The 17,733-nt window shown below is 37.8% G+C and overlaps 1 protein-coding gene across 3 annotated transcripts in view; it reads right to left on the bottom strand.

Moving 5' to 3' along the window:
- LOC127576757 (exocyst complex component 6-like) overlaps positions 1–17,733 on the bottom strand; it is a 140,324-nt gene that overhangs the window by 64,540 nt on the left and 58,051 nt on the right. For 2 of the 3 annotated variants that reach the window (XM_052027473.1, XM_052027475.1), the window contains 4 exons: positions 16,590–16,701; positions 11,429–11,563; positions 10,357–10,536; positions 9,660–9,689 (listed from right to left, as the gene is read on the bottom strand). In XM_052027473.1, coding sequence (XP_051883433.1) covers positions 9,660–9,689; positions 10,357–10,536; positions 11,429–11,563; positions 16,590–16,701 — 457 coding nt within the window. The remainder of the gene's footprint in view (positions 1–9,659; positions 9,690–10,356; positions 10,537–11,428; positions 11,564–16,589; positions 16,702–17,733) is intronic. The other variant, XM_052027474.1, reaches the window with a different exon arrangement.

Genomic DNA, 17,733 nt, shown 5'->3' with positions numbered 1-17,733 from the left:
CCTTATATGCAATAGTTGGGTGTTTATTTTTCAGTGACAAAGCTATTATCATTGCTGGAATCTGGAGCAAGATGCGGGAGGAACTCAGCCGGTCAGGCAGCATCCGTGGAGGGAAATGGGCCAACTTAAGAGGGAATGTCCAGATGAAGAATCTCGTCCCAAAATGTCGACTGTCCATTTCCCTCCACAGATGCTGCCTGACCTATTGAGTTCCTCCAGTATTTTGTTTGTTGCTTAATGTAGCATTAATATTTTAATGCATTAATTGGAAGTGCATTGTTTGTAAGCTAAAAATAAGGCTGGCTGATCCAGGGAACTAGCTTTCCTGAATAGTGAGTAGCCAACAATTTAAACTAAAAATCTCAAACTAAATCATCAGCTATTAATACATGAAGAATAAGACAAATCTTTTCAGGTTTAACCTTGATCATAATATCAATTTTATATCTAAATTCATAGTGCTTCCTTATTCACAAAAGAATGATCCAACTATGACATAATGGATTAAAAAGATAAGGCATCAATAACAACCTGGTAAAAAAAAATAGCAATTTTAACTTTAGAATAATGATGGGTTACTAAGACAACAATTTGCCATACTAAAGTATCCATTTGCTAAGAGATTAGGTTAGTAATTGAGAACTTTTTAAAAATAATCTCATCATAGTTTCTCAATTCACCAACTAATCAAATGACCAGGTCAAAAGCAAATTGAATTTTTGCATTCATTAAAAGTGTTCTGCTGAATCATAACTGAATTGCAAAACTGTTATACTAAAAATAATTAACTCAATATCCTTTATTACTTAGCAGACACAGATGCTTAAATGTACAGATTTCTAAAGAATAGTTGCCACAAAATTGCTTTAAGATTCCCTTTGGGTTTGGCATATACATCTTTGCACAGCACAGCACCAGTGTTGAATTCTTCATCTGCATTAGCTGTCTAAAAAGCAGCTTTCATCATTCAGTTTAGTGTTAGTCATTTTGATTTATGAGCTGCATTCATCAAAGTTGGTGCTTACCAAATGAGAAATATGACTATAGCACAGTAATTTGCTTTGCATCGAACCACTTAAGAGTCAAAGACCCAGTGTCAAGATAAGACAAGAAACACAATTAACCAGCCAGAGACAGATGCATCTCTCCTCCCTGCCAAGAAGTGCCAATCAAAAACTGCACAAGGTGACATTTAGTAGAATTGGTAACCCATATGGGCTTTTGAGTGAAAGTCTTTGGAGCCAAATGTTAAATGTGGCTTCTTGTCTTAATGCACAGTTGATAGTAAGGACTAATGAACAATGAAATTGTAGTGATGCTCATCCCTCAAAAAGAACACCAGCTCATAAACATGAACACTGAATCTTTAATTTCATTAGTCAGTAATTGACAAGATTAGTATGTTCCAATTCAATGTTTTCATCACATTTTGGTTCAAACACTGCTCTACACAAATGGCAGCCATTCATTTTATTACGTGCATCAGCAGCTGAAATTATACAAAATATGTATTGTAATTATGATGATGAAAAAGTAATTCTTAATAGCATTGTGTCACACAAGAATTATTTCTTTAAATAGTCTAGCAATTTCAATTTAGTGTAACAAGGCCTTCAGCAAAACAGCTGAAAAACCTCTTTCCAGTTGCATTCTGTTGCAGGTAACTTAAATTATCCTGGATTAGGTACAAACAAAATGGCTTTCATAATTAGCTACCTGAACTAAAACTTACATAGTTCATTTTATGATATTTACCACCCTAAACTGCACATTAGGATTGTGAAATTTGAGAAGAGACTTTGAAAAGGGACCCAAAATATTGAAGAGGTTAGTTTCAGTCTGCAGGTATTATTTACTTTATTCTACCTAGCATGAGAAATGGTGGTGGGAGGTTAGTGGTGGGGAAAAAAAATGCAATTGACAGCTGACTGGAATTTCAGGAGATTTCTGATACTGTGCTTACATAGCTCCCCATTCATACATATTGGCAAATGAAAACTGATCAAACTTGTTTTTGCTCTAAATACTATTTAGTTAAGTTAGGGTTACAATGCAAGCCTTAATTTTGTCCATCACTTCATAAATAAGGCTGAGTTAAAGGCCTGCTAATGTTTCCATTGCATTTAATTTTATACAAACTTAAGATTTCTTGCCAGAATTCTAGTCATGTTGCTGCACACAGTACGCCAGTCACCTGGTTACCCAATTTCCTTAAGTAGGCCTTCAAATAGCATGTTTATTTGAAATCTATTTTGCTTGATTACTTTTCTGAGAATTTTGTTAAGTTTTACAATTTTTGTATCTCTTTTGCTACAAAAATTCAAATGACAACACATCGCTAAACGGATCCATTCCTAACAGTTGCACCAGCATTGCTTCAGATGAGTACTATTTCTTTACTTTATCTCATGCAGTACAAATAGCAGACAGATGATTTGGGAACTAAAAAGGCTCTTCCAGAAATAAAAAGTACTCACAGTATGAAATGTCATTCTGACAGCTTAGGAACATGCTCAAAATCAGCCAGTGTCTATAGGGCACATCTGTTTTAACAGAATGGCAGATACCACGTTTCCAAGGGAAACATCTTCATGTTCCTTGTAGAAAGGAGGCATCAGCTGGACAGGATTTGCTATGAATGAAAGTTGTCAAATTTACACCCATTTCTCATTAGGTCAGCCTCCATGCAAAGATTTGCACTAATTAATGCTGACTACAAGTCTATTTTAAAATGTGTTCAATACTTACACCAAAATGTACGTTACCTGCTTCTCCAACAGGCCTTTCCATCATCAAAATAAATTTCATCCTACCTGAATGCTTTTGTAAAGTGTTTTCTGAAGAAACACTTTACAAGTGAAATCCTTAAGATGGGAATAAAGAAAGGCATCCAAGACTCTCTTCAGTGAAGGGGACATAAATAATCTGAAACATTCTATGTATCAAGTATATTTTACAAGTTGATGCTGTTGGCAAGTTAGGTTTTACTTCTGAAGCTTCTGTAAGTTATTTCCTCTGATATCCACTAAAGTTCAGGATAGAAGCATTATGGATGACACCTTTATGTTTGAAGTTATAAACTCCGTATTAGTTTATAGTTACCTAGATGCAAATCTACTTTGACAGTTCTGGAGAGTTTCTCACAGACAGTTCCTTACAGTATCCAGATCACAGTCTCTTAACGATTCCAGCATTTCCACCTCTACTGTCATCTAACCAAAGCAACATTGTAGGTACCTCAGCTGGTTTGAATTTCCCAAAAGCTTAGGAACTTTAAACCAGCCAACTTTAAATGTGGTGGCAATGCTCCTTCTCCTCAAAATTGGGAGACTCTCAAGCACACATTGCTGCATGTGGAAACAGAAGTCAGCTTGATCTTCAAAAAAAAAAGTGGACAAAGATTTTTGCTTTGAAGGATAGTTTTTCTAAAAATATATATATTTTGCTATAATGGCTGAGGCCACATCCTTTCTCAATACATCAAAACATGTATATTTCAATTGCAATAGCAGTATTCCAAATTCTATATTAAAAATAAATGGATTCTTTAAACAACATACAAGAAGACCTAAGGGAGAACTACTTCAGTGGTTTTATAGAAAGCTGCTAACTAGCTGAGTGGATACACTAAAGTATTCAGGACTTCCATATCTGTGTACTGCAGCCTAGAGGTGGAGAATGCAAAGGACACATAGAGGTGTAACTGATGTCCTGTTCCATTCCAGAGGTGTAACTGATGTCCTGTTCCATTCCAGACCTATCACAGAGTCCAGGAGCATTCCATAACTTGAGCCAAGGAGCCAGTTACATTCTGTATCTGTTACAGCCCGATTCATTTGGGGTTTGTCCACCTTCACTGAAAACGTAAGTGAGGGTAAATTGTTTTTGTTAAAATTTTAATTAATATTAGTGTTTTAATTTACAAAAGTTGACTCTAAATGATATTTTCTTAAGTCCATCAAGATGCTCCATGGGTGGAACCTTAGTTCCTGCCATCCCCATCTTTGTCACAACTTGCCAGCAAAACAGTCACAGCAGTGAGGCTAGCAGGGCACCATGATCTGCTCTGGTACAAGAAAACCTTGGGCATCCCATGTGAGGTGAATAAGAGGCACAGATCAGGTGGCATACAATAAGGCACAATGTATCAGTTTTAGCATATATAAACTCAAACATTTCCAGTGCACTGTCTGTCGTTAAGCCTCTGAGCACTTTGGCCCACATGAGGAGGAGAACACCAACAACAAATGAGGTATTTCTGCCAACCTGAGACACAGGAGGCTCTTGGAACAGCTATAATAAATTTATAGAACAATACAGATCAGGAACAGGTCCTTCAGCCCACTATGTCTACACCAATCACAATGCCCATCTAACTAATCCCATCTGCCTGCACATGGTCTATATCCCTCTATTCAGTGCCTATTAATATATCTGTCTATATGTCTCTTACACATTGGTATTTGTATCTGCTTCTACCACCTCACCTGGCCGCACATTCCAATCACCTACCACTCAAAAAAAAACTTGCTTTGCATACCTCCTTTAAAATTTTCCCCTTCTCACTTAAAGCTATGCCCTTTAGTATTTGGGCTTTCCAGTCTGGGAGAAAGCCTCTGGCTATCTACCCTATCTGTGCCTCTCAATTTTATACCCCTCTATTAGGTCACCCCTCAGGCACCAATGAAAACAATCCAAGTTTGTCCAACCTCTCCTTACAGCTAATATTCTCCAATTCAGGCAACAACCTGGTGAACCTCTTCTGCACCCTCTCCAAAACCACAACATCCTTTCTATAATGTGGTGACCAGAAAGGCACACAATGCTCCCAATGTGACCTAACCAAAGTTTTATGCAGCTGCAGCATGACTTGCCAACTTTTATACTCGATACCCTGACCGATGAAGCCAAGCATGTCATACACCTTCTTTACTACCCTATCTACTCGTGTTGCCACTTACAGGGAACTATGGACTGCAAGGCCCTTCTCTACTGCAATGCTCCCAAGGGTCCTTTTGCCATTTACTTCATACTTTCCCCTTGCATTTCACCTCCCAAAATGCATTACCTCACTTGTCTGGATCAAACCCCACCTGCCATTTCTGTCCATTTTTCCAGCTGATCTATATCCTATTCTAACCTTTGACAACATTCCTCACTATCCACAACTCCACCAATTTCGGTGTCATCTGCAAACTTACTAAATCAGACCAGCTACATTTTCATCCAAGTCATTTATACATATTGCAAACAAGACGTCCCAGCAATGATTACAGACCTCCATTCAGAAAAGCACCCCTCCACCCATAAGTAAATCCTATCCCTAACAATCTTCTCCAATAATTTCCCTACCACTGATATAATGCTCACAGGACTTTAATTTCCTGGATTAGCATCGGTGCTATTCTTAAAGGAACAAAACGCTATTCTCTAGTCTTCTGGAACCTTGCCTGCGACCAGAGGATACAAAGATCTCTGTCAAGGCCCCAGCAATCTCCTTCCCCATCTCCCTCAGAATCCTAGAACAGATTCCATCAGGCCCTGGGGACTTAGTTTTTCAAGACACCCAACACCTCCTCCTCATGCCCTAAGATAACATGCCCCTCCATGATCTCCTCATTATCCATGCCCTTTTCCTTCATGAATACCAATTTGAAGTACTCATTTAGGACTTTGCCTCTTCCTCTGGCTTCATGCATAATTTCCTTCCTTTGTCCTGGAGTGCACCAACCTGTTCCTCTTTACATACAAAATGCTTTGGGATTCTCCTTAAATCTTACTTGTCAAGGACATTTCATAGCCTTTTTTAGCACTCTTACTTCCTTGTCCAAGCTCTTTCCTACTTCCCTTATTTTCCTAAAGGGCCTTGTCTGATTTCAACTTCCTAAACCATACATATGCTTCCTTTATTTTTTTTGACTAAACTTACAACATCTTTCAGCATCCACAGTTGCCAAACCTTGCCATCCTCGTAGGAATATCCTGGCCCTGGACTCTAACCAGCTGGGCTTCAAAAGACTTCCACAAGTCAGATACAGATTTACTTCCAAACAGCGTTTCTCAATCTACTTTCCCCAGTTCCTGCCTAATATTGTTGTAATTAGCCCTCCCCCAATTTAGCACTTTTATCCAAGGACCAGTCTTATCCATAACTACCTTAAAACTTATAAAATCATGATCACTGTTCCCAAAATGCTCCCCCACAGAAACTTCCATCACTTGGCCAAGCTCATTCCCTAGTACAAGGTCTAGTATGCCCCCTTTCCTAGTTGACCTATCTACATGTTGTATAAACTATGAAAGGTACCATGGATGCTGGATATCCAAGGTGTAAAATGTTGGAAGAACTTAGCTTCAGGCATTATTTGTGCGCAGAGAATCAGAGTTGATGTTTCAGGTGAATGAACCAATAAAATTTCAGAATTCAATAATAGATCGTCAATCTGAAACATTAACTGAGTCGCTCTCCATTGCCTGATACAAAATATGTTGTGCACTGACACCAAAATCTAACAGGCCAGTCTGGAGATATATTATTTGTGTGAGGGCTTAGTTCCATTCTTCATGTAGTAGTTCAATAGCAGTAAAATGTACATTTTTTGAATAACTGATGAACTACACTTTGATATACTTTATGTGTGCATCACATAAGCCGTAGTTGAAAATTATCAGGAGCTGATCATGGCTTGAAGAGAACTGACACAAATGACAAAAGAAAAGCCAATACCGTAAAACAGTTCTCAACATAATTGCCTGGACCTTCCACCGCCCTGTTTGTTGCCAAACTCACCAGTTGCCAGCCTTTGAAATCCTCTGCTCTTACCCAAGGCAGCTCTTCAGATGCAATCTCTTGTCGCCAAGCTAACTAGTTGATCAGCAGGGCCCCACACAGAGCAGTCTTTCCCAGCTAAGCTAACAGGCTCTGTCTTCAGCATGGTTGAGAGCTGGTTTAGCCCCTTCCACAGGCATATTATTATGCAAAGATGAGATTCAAAAACACTCAAAGCTGTTAAAACTACCATTAAATCATTAAAAATTGGAATAAGGTAATTACTTTGTATTTATCATTTTCTTTTTTCTAGTCAACTGAATGGACTCCGATACTTGTGCCAGGTTAACCCAGCCTAACTGCTGAGATATCTGCAGAAATTTACAACTGCATGCTGGATTCTATGAGAAATCCACAGCAGAGCACAGCAATGCTGGAACTGGCGATCAGCCGAGCAAAAATTCAGTACTTCTGCCTTTGCCCAAGGTTTCCAACTTCTATTCATTTATGTAGCTAAAAGCTGGCAGTTTTCATGTGGATACATTATAGAGTTCTCTCACTTATTTTGATTTATTTTTTAAAAGGATCTCATTATACTCTTCCAGATCACATTGACACTTATTGCCATCTCCTCATCCTATCATTTTACTTCTTACTTTTCCTATTTTATATTCTCCCTCCTCCCAGTTCTTCTCAATTCCCTCATCCCCCAACATCAGATTACACTAGAAGTCATTCTCCCTTTTCTATCTTCATGGATACACAGTCCTCGTCTTCCCATAGTGCTACTTACACTCAATCCCTAGACCAGCATGCTTGTTGCATTCATCCCTCATCACAGGTCTTTGCTCTTAACTGATGGTTTGCATTTTGTGCAATAGTTCCTGTTATCACTATCATGAGAGAAGGACCTAAAATGCCTTTTCACAAGTTCAGTAGTCAAAAAGAATTAGTTCTGTGAATACAGCCAAATAAAACAATAATTTGCAAAATAGGGAACTTGGGGAGCACAGAAGATAGTGCTGGAAATGAAGCAGACAGAAGAGTAACAACCGAGATGTGGGATGAGCTTAGTAAAGCACAGAAGGCTCAACCTTCAATCGACTGATCCAGAAGCGTGCGCAATTGGTCACTAAGTCCAAAGAATTGAAGGGTCATGAAATTTGGAAAAGATCAAGATGGGAAGCCTTGAAAAACAGGTCTGTCTTGAACAGAGTTTTTTTTTAAAAACTCTTATAGCAACACAAATGAAAACATCTTTTCTTTCAGATCACGAATTAATTACATTTAAGGAACTATCAACTTCATGTTTTCTGAAAGTAATAATTGTTTGTTGTAAAAATCATTTTTGCTTTTAAGCTAATCCTTCACGAATACTGACAATAGCTAATTATAAGAATTGACACCTAAATTATTAGTATTTAGTTACATCTTAAAGCACAAAGAGTTTAATGATGACTAAGTGTTGTGCAATGCTACCTGAACAGAAAATTATGGTATCATACTCCTGATTTTGTAGGATAAGACTTGATGGTTCAACTGATCTCCCACTGTCTTATGAGACAATCACATTTCCCATAGTCCCAAACTTACCAAGTTTGAATCCATACAACTGATCTTACTTGCCAAAAGGAAGCAGAGTGGCAAAGCCTCATGAAACAATGGGCCTCAAGCAATGTAATCAGATGACTGCACAAACAGAACAAGTTCCATCCACTCATCTAGAAAACACTGACAATATTGCAAAGAAACACTACCATCTTTGCTGTCTGTCCAAACTGTCAACTTCCCCTTATTCCCAACCTTTAACTGTCCTGATATTCAGGAAAAAATATAAAAAATAATTCTCACCTTTGTGCACCAGTACTATTGTATTCAAATGAATAGGTTCACAGGTCTATCTTGGTGCAGGATCTGACAGCAACTTCCCCAGCACACTGCAAGAAACTCCTGCTTCACTGTTTGAATCAATGATGAGTTCCCTAACATAGGATAAGCTGAGAGATTGCTGGCAGAGCTTGACCAGCAAGCTTGGGGCTTTTGCACTTGTCTGGGAATCCCAAAACCAGCACACATATACATGGGCAATATTAGTAGTTCTATGCTGAACCAGCAAAACCTGAGCTTTTTTTTAAAAAAGATCACAAATCTTGTCTTTGTATGGAAATATGTTTCAAAGGGAAATGTGATATCATTGGTATTCTATTAACATAAAATGAAAAGATGTCTGCTTTTGATATATGGCAATTCAAATTTCATCATAAATGAATATTTTGCCTTCTGGTAGGTTAATTGGCTCTTTTAAGTTGTCTCCGGGTTAGGTCTGTGGCAGAAGAATCAAGAGGGAGTTGACGGGCACATGAAAGAATAGGTTGCAGGGAGATAAGTGGCATAATAGGATTGATGGAGTGCTCAGAGAATCAGTATAGTCTTGATGGGCCAAGCGACCTCCTACTGTGTTATATGGAAATATGATAAAACAGATTATGCTACACAACTAAAGACTACTCTGCAATTCTATTTCCAAACCAAACTTCTTGGCATTTGTTATTTTTTCAGGCAAACACTGCTGATATAGATTAAGCTAAAACCACAATTTAATGATTTTTGAATCTTTTGAGGGGTTAATTCTGTTATAAACAATTAATGGTCATTGGAATAGTCAGTGATGCTTGTTAAGGGCTATTCTATCACAGAACGTTACTGTTAATCAATTCCTGCCTATTTTAAACCTGTTGATTTGTTCTAAACAGACTATGCAAAGCCATTACCGGCAGAAGGGCAAGTTTAGTTGCTGACTTTAAGTTTATATGAAGGCTACTTGACTTCAGCAACAATCCTATAGTCAGTTCATAGCCTTCAGACGTGCATGCTTTCTTCAGCTACTCACCGACATTGCTGCGTGGTGACTGACGTTATTCTGAGAAGGAACCCAGCAAGGAAATCAAAACAAAAAATCAAATGTAAACATGCGTAGAAAGAAGTGTGAACACCAATAATAAAAATTAGTCCGTAAAACAAAAGCATACCATTACTAAACAGATCAGCTGCTAGATGGACATCTTCACATTACAAAAATCACAGAATGTCCACATCAATCCACTTCAATAATGATCTTAATTGTGTACTAATCATATTCCAAATCATACTTAGATTTATGGGAGTGTTATGTTGTAAATTAGATAGTAAAATTCAACATGTCAATTCTATCAATCAATTCTGCTGCACTGTAAAAAGAAAGGGAATTCTTATTTTAAAGGTTATTTTGTTCGACTGTCAAAGCCAGAGAGGTTTATAGAGAGCTACTGTTAAAAAATTAAAAACTGGATTAGTGCACCTATGGAACTAATTGAAATTATCTTCCAACAATGAAGCTTGTTTGCTTCTTAGCTTGTATATCAAGGACCACACAATGAAGCCAGTTAGAAAGAAAATCACATTGAAATTAAAAACTATTTATGAAAGATCTTAAGTTATAAATGGATAATTATAGGAAGATCTAAGCAGTTTAAGAACCTAAAAACTCAATGAAAACCAAGAAAAATAACACTTATTTTAGGAATTTCATACTTGTATTTAATACTCACAGGCAAGTGTGTAAAAACTTGAAAAGTACTTCGGAGAAAATTTATAAGGTCCATTAAATAACCACTGGCTCGACCATTGGGTTCTGTCATAGTCCATTCATAATCAGCTAGTTGTATGAATTCATCAATTTTACTGTTGAGCTTTGTATATATTTCTCCTTCTGCTGCATGTCTAGCATCCTGCATTAAATAATTTAAATTAACTGATATTTTCATGACTACCACATCAAAAACTTACTCAATCCAAATTTAACTACTTCTGTAAACATTTCTTCAATGTACATGCAGATAAAACAATCTTGAAACAATATCATACATATTCCAACTGAAGGAAAAATTTTATGATAAAAGTTGTAGATGCTGGAAATCTGAAATAGAAACAGAAAATGCTGAAAACACTCAACAGGTCAGGCAGTATTTGTGGAAAGACAAACAGAGTTGATGTTTCAGCTCCAATACGTTTCATCAGATCTATTATAATTATTTCCAAATGCATTTAATATCAAACATTCACACACTGAAAACCAATCAGCAAATCTGAAATTATATTAAGCTCCTGGAAAAAGGGTAAACTCTCTATAGATGAAAAATAATGTATTGCCAGGGGCCACATGGACTATTTTGGAAGCAATTCACTGCTTAGTTGTTCACAAAAAAAACTAAGCGAAAGGTCGTTAAAGAATATAAACAATATTTAATTTCTGTTTACTTGCATCTTCTAGGAGGTAAAGTATACACAGGACTCTTTTACATTTGATTAGAAAATAAGCTCTGAATATGTCAACCATTTACATCCTATGGATAAAATAATCAAGTACCTTGGACAATAGTGAAATGCCTGGTGAATCAATAGGTTTTCCAATTTTACATCAATTTCTTTTTCTCCAGGTTTCATAATGCTACAGTATTTTCATACTGATCAACTTATCAAGTTCCTTTAATGATATAATACCGTGCATACCCACATTGACAAAATTAAGAGCTATTAAAATAACTGCTTTACAGAAGACTATAGTAATTATAATGCAAATTTCCGAATATTGATCGCTTAACATATTCATACTGCACATACCTTGAATGTGGATAGCCCATAAAGTCGCGTGGTGTGCACAGTCTCAGGGGAAACATTAGTTATGTTTGTTATAAAGTCTTCAAGGTATTTACAGGCCTGCTCCAAATGTGTTGTATTTATGATGATTTGTACAAGCTACAAAATGCAAATATATCCAATGAAATTTTGCTTGTACCTTTTAGCTGCTAACATTTCCTAGTACTACCCTAATTTGATGCATTTTATTCCAAGCAACTTCTATAAAATTACCTTGCAAACCATTGTTGTTGTTGTTGTTTCAACCATCAGTAATTTTAAATGAATGATAGCTACTTATTAGACAATTAATAGCTTGCAGAACACTAGATCCATACTCAATTTTTTTAAAAAACTTTTTGCAAACATAATGAACAGACTTAGAAAATGCACTGCAGTTTGGCACAGACCAGATTCAAAAATGCAAGACAATCATAACTTTTCTAATTTGCGTGGCTCATTTATTCCTTGTATAAACTTAAACTATGGCTGTTCAATGATTCCTTCTTGTATTTGATGGATCGTGGAGAGAGGTTCTGAACTGCCATATACATTGCTGTTAAATAGCCCTTACAGATGAATGATTGAGATTTAGATTTCGGCACAGTTTTGTGGGCCAAAGGGCCTGAATTGTGCTGCAATTGTTCTACGTTCTATAATTACTTAACGACAACTGGATTTTTTTTTAGGGTCTTTGTTGACTAGGTAATTAAAAGTTTGTTCTTGGGTAGGTTTGAAAGGTGATACGAGTGAGAAGTGGGCAGACCAGAGAGGAAATTCTAGTGCTTAGAGTGAATGCACAGTTGCCAATGGTGGAGGGTGGTGGGGTGGGGTGTGGCGGTGGTGGGAACAGGAAATGCTCAGGAGAGTTAACAAGGAGTTCTCAAAAGGTTCCACAGCTAAAGGTTACACAGTTAAGAAGGAGCAGTTATAGAGTCCAGGACTGACATAGCTGGTTCCTTATGATGGAAATAACACAATTAGAAGCTCAGTTTTGGATTAAATAGTACAGATATTGCAATCTGGTTCAGTATGAAACAGTTGCCAAAGGAGGCAGATTGGTGATGAGGAAATGGAGTTTGAGGAAGCAACTAACTAGTAAATTGACTATCACTATTCACAGATGATGGTCAAGAGAGGATCTGAACCTGCTGAGTATTTCTGCTATTTTCTGTTTGTTTTGAATTTGTGAGACCAATGGACTAAATTCACTGGCATCACAAGATCACAAGATAAGGGAGCAGAAGCAGGCCATTCGGCCCATCGAGTCTGCTCCAAGGAAAAGGGAAAAAGAAATGGGGTTGGGAAAAAAAGAGAGAGAGAAAAAAAACTATTCTAATCCCATTTGCCAGCCTTATCCCCATATCCCTTGATACCCTGACTATTTAGATATCTGTCTATCTCCTCCTTGAATACCCCCACTGATCTGGCCTCCACTGCTGTGCGTGGCAAGGAGTTCCACAATTTCACCACCCTCTGGGTAAAGAAACTTCTCCTCATCTCTGTCTTGAAACTGTACCCTCTAATTCTAAGATTGTGCCCTCTGGTCCTGGACACGCCCACCAAGGGAAACAGCCTAGCCACATCTACTCTATCCTTACCTGTCAACATTTTAAATGTCGCTACGAGGTCCCCTCTCATCCTTCTGTACTCCAGCGAGTACAGTCCAAGAGCCGACAAACGCTCATCATACTTAAGCCCTTTCATTCCTGGAATCATTCTCGTAAATCTCCTCTGAACCCTCTCCAACGTCAGCACATCCTTCCTAAGATGCGGGGCCCAAAACTGCGCACAGTATTCCAAATGAGGCCTCACTAGCGCCCCGTAGAGCCTCATCAACACTTCCTTACTTTTATACACTATACCTCTCGAGATGAATGCCAACATAGCATTCGCTTTCTTAACCACCGATCCAACCTGGTGGTTAACTTTTAAGGTATCTTGTATGAGTACCCCCAAGTCCCTTTGTACTACCGCACTATCAATCTTCTCTCCTTCTAGATAATAATCTACCCGCTTATTTCTACTTCCAAAGTGTACAACTGCACATTTCTCAACATTGAATCTCATCTGCCATTTCCTTGCCCATTCTCCTAAACTGTCTAGGTCCCTCTGCATTCTTTCTATTTCCTCTATGCTCCCTACTCCTCCACTTATCTTGGTGTCATCCGCAAACTTAGCCACACAACCATTTATTCCATCATCCAAATCATTGATGTACAAGGTAAAAAGGAGAGGCCCCAACACCGACCCTTGCGGCACACCACTAGTAACCGGTAACCAACCAGAACGAGATCCTTTTATTTCCACCCTTTGCTTCCTGCCAACCAGCCAATTCTCCACCCATTTTGCTACCCTGCCCATAATTCCATGACCTCTCATCTTATTAATCAGTCTCTTGTGAGGCACCTTATCGAAGGCCTTTTGAAAGTCTAAATACACAACATCTACCGCCTCTCCCTTATCCACCCTACCTGTGATTTCTTCAAAAAACTCCAATAGGTTGGTCAGACAGGACCTCCCCTTCACAAAACCATGTTGACTAGGTCCTATCTTGCCTTGCGCCTCTAGGTATTCGGTAACCTCCTCCTTGAGGATAGACTCCAATAATTTTCCCACCACTGACGTCAGACTAATAGGTCTGTAATTGCTTTTGTGCTGCCTCCCACCTTTCTTATACAATGGAACTACATTCGCTACCCTCCAGTCCTCCGGAACCATGCCAGAATCTATCGATTCCTGAAAAATAATCGCCAACGCCTCCGCTATCTCCACAGCCACCTCCTTCAGAACCCGGGGATGCACCTCATCCGGTCCGGGAGACTTATCAGCCTTAAGCCCCTTTAGTTTTCCAAGCACCTTCTCCCTATTAATCTCAATTGAACTCAGCTCCAATTCGTGAGACTCCTGACTAACGGGCACATTGCTTATGTCCTCCACGGTGAAGACCGATGCAAAATATTCATTCAATTCCCTTGCCATCTCACTATCATCCATTATAATACCTCCTGCACCGTTATCAATTGGTCCTATGTCAACCCGTGTCTCTCTTTTATTCCTTATGTATTTAAAAAAACTCTTAGAATCCTTCCGAATGTTGTCCGCCAGCTTCCTTTCGTAACTCATCTTTGCTTTCCTAATGACCTTCTTAGTTTCTCTCTGCAGATTTTTAAAATCGTTCCAATCTTCTGTTTTCCCACTAATTTTTGCTACTTTGTACGCCGCCCCTTTTGCTTTTATTTTATCCTTCACCTCCCTCGTTATCCACATCTGTGCCTTTTTTCCATTCAAAACCTTCTTTTTTCTTGGAATATATCTGTCCTGCATTGGAATATATCTGTCCTTTCAATACTTAAACTGAAGAAATAAAAGGCTCATCTAGGACAGTATTATCAGATGCAGGTCAACAACAGGAAGGTGGTGGAAGGTATGAGATGGAGCCCGATGTCACTCAGTAGATCTGACATCCTGTACGTCACTGAGCAGCAACATTTCGGTCAGGGCTCATGGTTGAATTTGGGGCAGGGTGTGTTTAGTGGGGTCAAAAAGTAAAGTCTTTGGTTCCAGATATGGTTGGATAATAAGTGTAGAATTGACCAGAGTTTCATTCAGCTAGACAATGGAGAGACATATGCCAAGATCTCAAAGCTGTCGATAGGTTAAGAGAGCAAGGGGAATATGATACAATGGTTAGAGTCAAAGATGGTGCTAATTGTAACTTTGATTTGGGCCAATTAGGCATTGTTAAGCTTGAAAATATAGAAAAAGATTGAACGCTCAGGTGACAACATGTTTAAGGGCTTTGTCAGGAAAAAGAACTTGGAGATGTATCAGTATTTTGCAAGGATTGCTAGAGGTTGCTTTTTTTGATGGACGAGTAACAGCAATTGAATGGTCAACAGTTAGAGAGTAAGACTTCATGTAAAAGATAACTTCCAAGGTCTGAGGTAAAAACAGGTTAAAAAAAAAGGAAAATTATGTGGGTATAGGGCTAGGGCAGTGAAAGGGACAGGGCACAATTACATTGGCACAAAAGAGCAGAGCTTAAATGATGCTTTTTCCACTCCAAATTATTTGCATATTAGATATATTAGTGACTGCATCCTTTGTGCTTCAGGAAATTATCAGGTTAAATTGAAAGGGTGTCCAAGGTTACTTGGCAGGAATATCCAAGATCACTTGTCAGAAGGCAGCCAGTGATCAGAGGCAGACCATAATGAGATGAGATGTTAGGATTGGGTGGGAAGAGGTAGGAGTGGAAAGTGCTATCCTAGCAGAATAAGCTATTTTCATTCTTAATTTCTAATGAGTAATATTATGAAAGCATTCAAACAGGAGTGCAGTTGTTTTTGCACATCTAATTCTGAATACTGTAAATACAAAATTCACAAACCTCTTCCTATTCAAAAATTAGTTTTGGAAGTACTTTTATGCAGCATTTGGTATTACTAAAATATTAAGAGAACAGACTACACTTGGGAGCAGACAGGTAGTGTGATTGGGAAAGGGGTTTGGAAAGAAAAATTTGCTGCCTTGACATCAAAAAGCTTGGAAGAATGGACTTCCTTGCCACATTTATTAATATGTCCTGTTTCCCGACAGCAGTACTACAAACAGACAGGCCTTTAGCAGCAGGCTTGGAGGAGAAAATGAGGGACTAGACTCAGGGTAGGGAATTGGGAAGGGTCAAGGAGAGGGATTAGTAGCTCTGTGTGACTTGAACAATAGTAATTATCAAGACTTGAATTTGCAAACTCTAAGCTTTAATATAGATTGTACAAGTGTTTGACCAGACATAATACCTCTTCCTAATATTGCAATGTGATACTTAGTCCTAGACCAAGAAATAAGTAGCAGGTTGAGCTTTAAGAATCCATCTTACCATTTAAAAATGATTAAATGACTTCATTCTTTGGTCATTAACTAAACACTGCTGCCAATTATGGTTCCTTTATTATATTTTTCCTTAGTGATCAGGTGATTTAGTAAGAGTAAATGCATATGGTAATCTATTACATTGTACTGCTACCAACTGAATGCCATCAGATTTCAATTACTATTTAACACCAATGGTCCGCAAGCACTATTTTACCAGATGGTTGGAATCACTTACAAACATTAATCCTCATAGGTGCTAAAGACATACCTCAGTTAAACCTATGTGCTGTTTCTTTATAAGGCTTTGTAAACATCCACTCAAAGTTCGTGTCAGCAGCAGGTTGGTAGATTTTCTGAGCATATCATCTATTTCCGTTGAACTGAGAATCAGAATGAAAATTTGTGCAGGATATACTCAGCAAAACTGCCTATTGATAGGGCTTTCATAATAATACATTACATTATAAATAACATTAAAACGTTCACAAAATTTACTCAATTGTGCCTTAAAAGTATATTTTTGATTCAAAGAGCATCTGATTTATAATCATCTCTACTAATTCAATGTAGAGATCATGCTACAGTGCCCTCCACAACAAAGAAGTGACTTATTCAACTGCCTTTATGTAAATGAGTGCATTCAATATAGGAAAATACAACTGGCAGTATTGTGAACAGTTCTGTACAGGTACACAGATAGAACAATGACAGTTGATGCAACCATACAGAAAACATTTCAAAATGTAAGGATTCTGTTTTGAAAGTGCTTTATGTTTTATTTCTCAAGAGTAACAGATTGTAATCACATTAAACTCATTTTTTTGCAACATTCTTTTCAGGAAAATTACTTCAGAATAGTTCCTGATTTAGCCAGTTTTTATATTTTATATTGAATGTAAATTGCAGGTATTTTTGCTGTCATAAAATAATTCAATAATTTTTGTATTATTACTCAAGGAGAGGATTCAGTGTTCAGGTATTATAGAGAGTTGCATACATCTGGGTATGAGGTATAAATTAGGATTGACAAAATACATGGAGAAATATTTTGCATTCAGAATTTCACTTGTTAAAATTACTTCCTGTTCTAAAGTTGTTTTTTTTCATAATTACCATTATTCAGAGCACCAAGCAACACTGAAAAATACGGAAGCAGAAGAGGAAAGGTATCAAGTGGGAAATAACACAGTGAAAACCAAAGAATGATAATTGCCAACAAATATAAAATAAAACTATCCATTATATCTTTAAGCCATTCAGCCATTTAATTGGCCACAATTGCCCATTTTCAGATGATAGTCTCTGAAATGTGATGAATGGCACTTACTGAGAGAACTAGAAGGTATGATGCTATAGGGATAAAATTCAGATCCTGCACCATGTGCAGGTTTCTAGACTTTACTCATTTCAAC

The sequence above is a fragment of the Pristis pectinata genome, chromosome 12, assembly GCF_009764475.1.
Source record: "Pristis pectinata isolate sPriPec2 chromosome 12, sPriPec2.1.pri, whole genome shotgun sequence".
In the NCBI taxonomy this organism is placed as follows: domain Eukaryota; kingdom Metazoa; phylum Chordata; class Chondrichthyes; order Rhinopristiformes; family Pristidae; genus Pristis; species Pristis pectinata.
The sequence above is the reverse complement of the archived record's forward strand: the minus strand, read 5'-3'. Positions and strand labels throughout refer to the sequence as shown.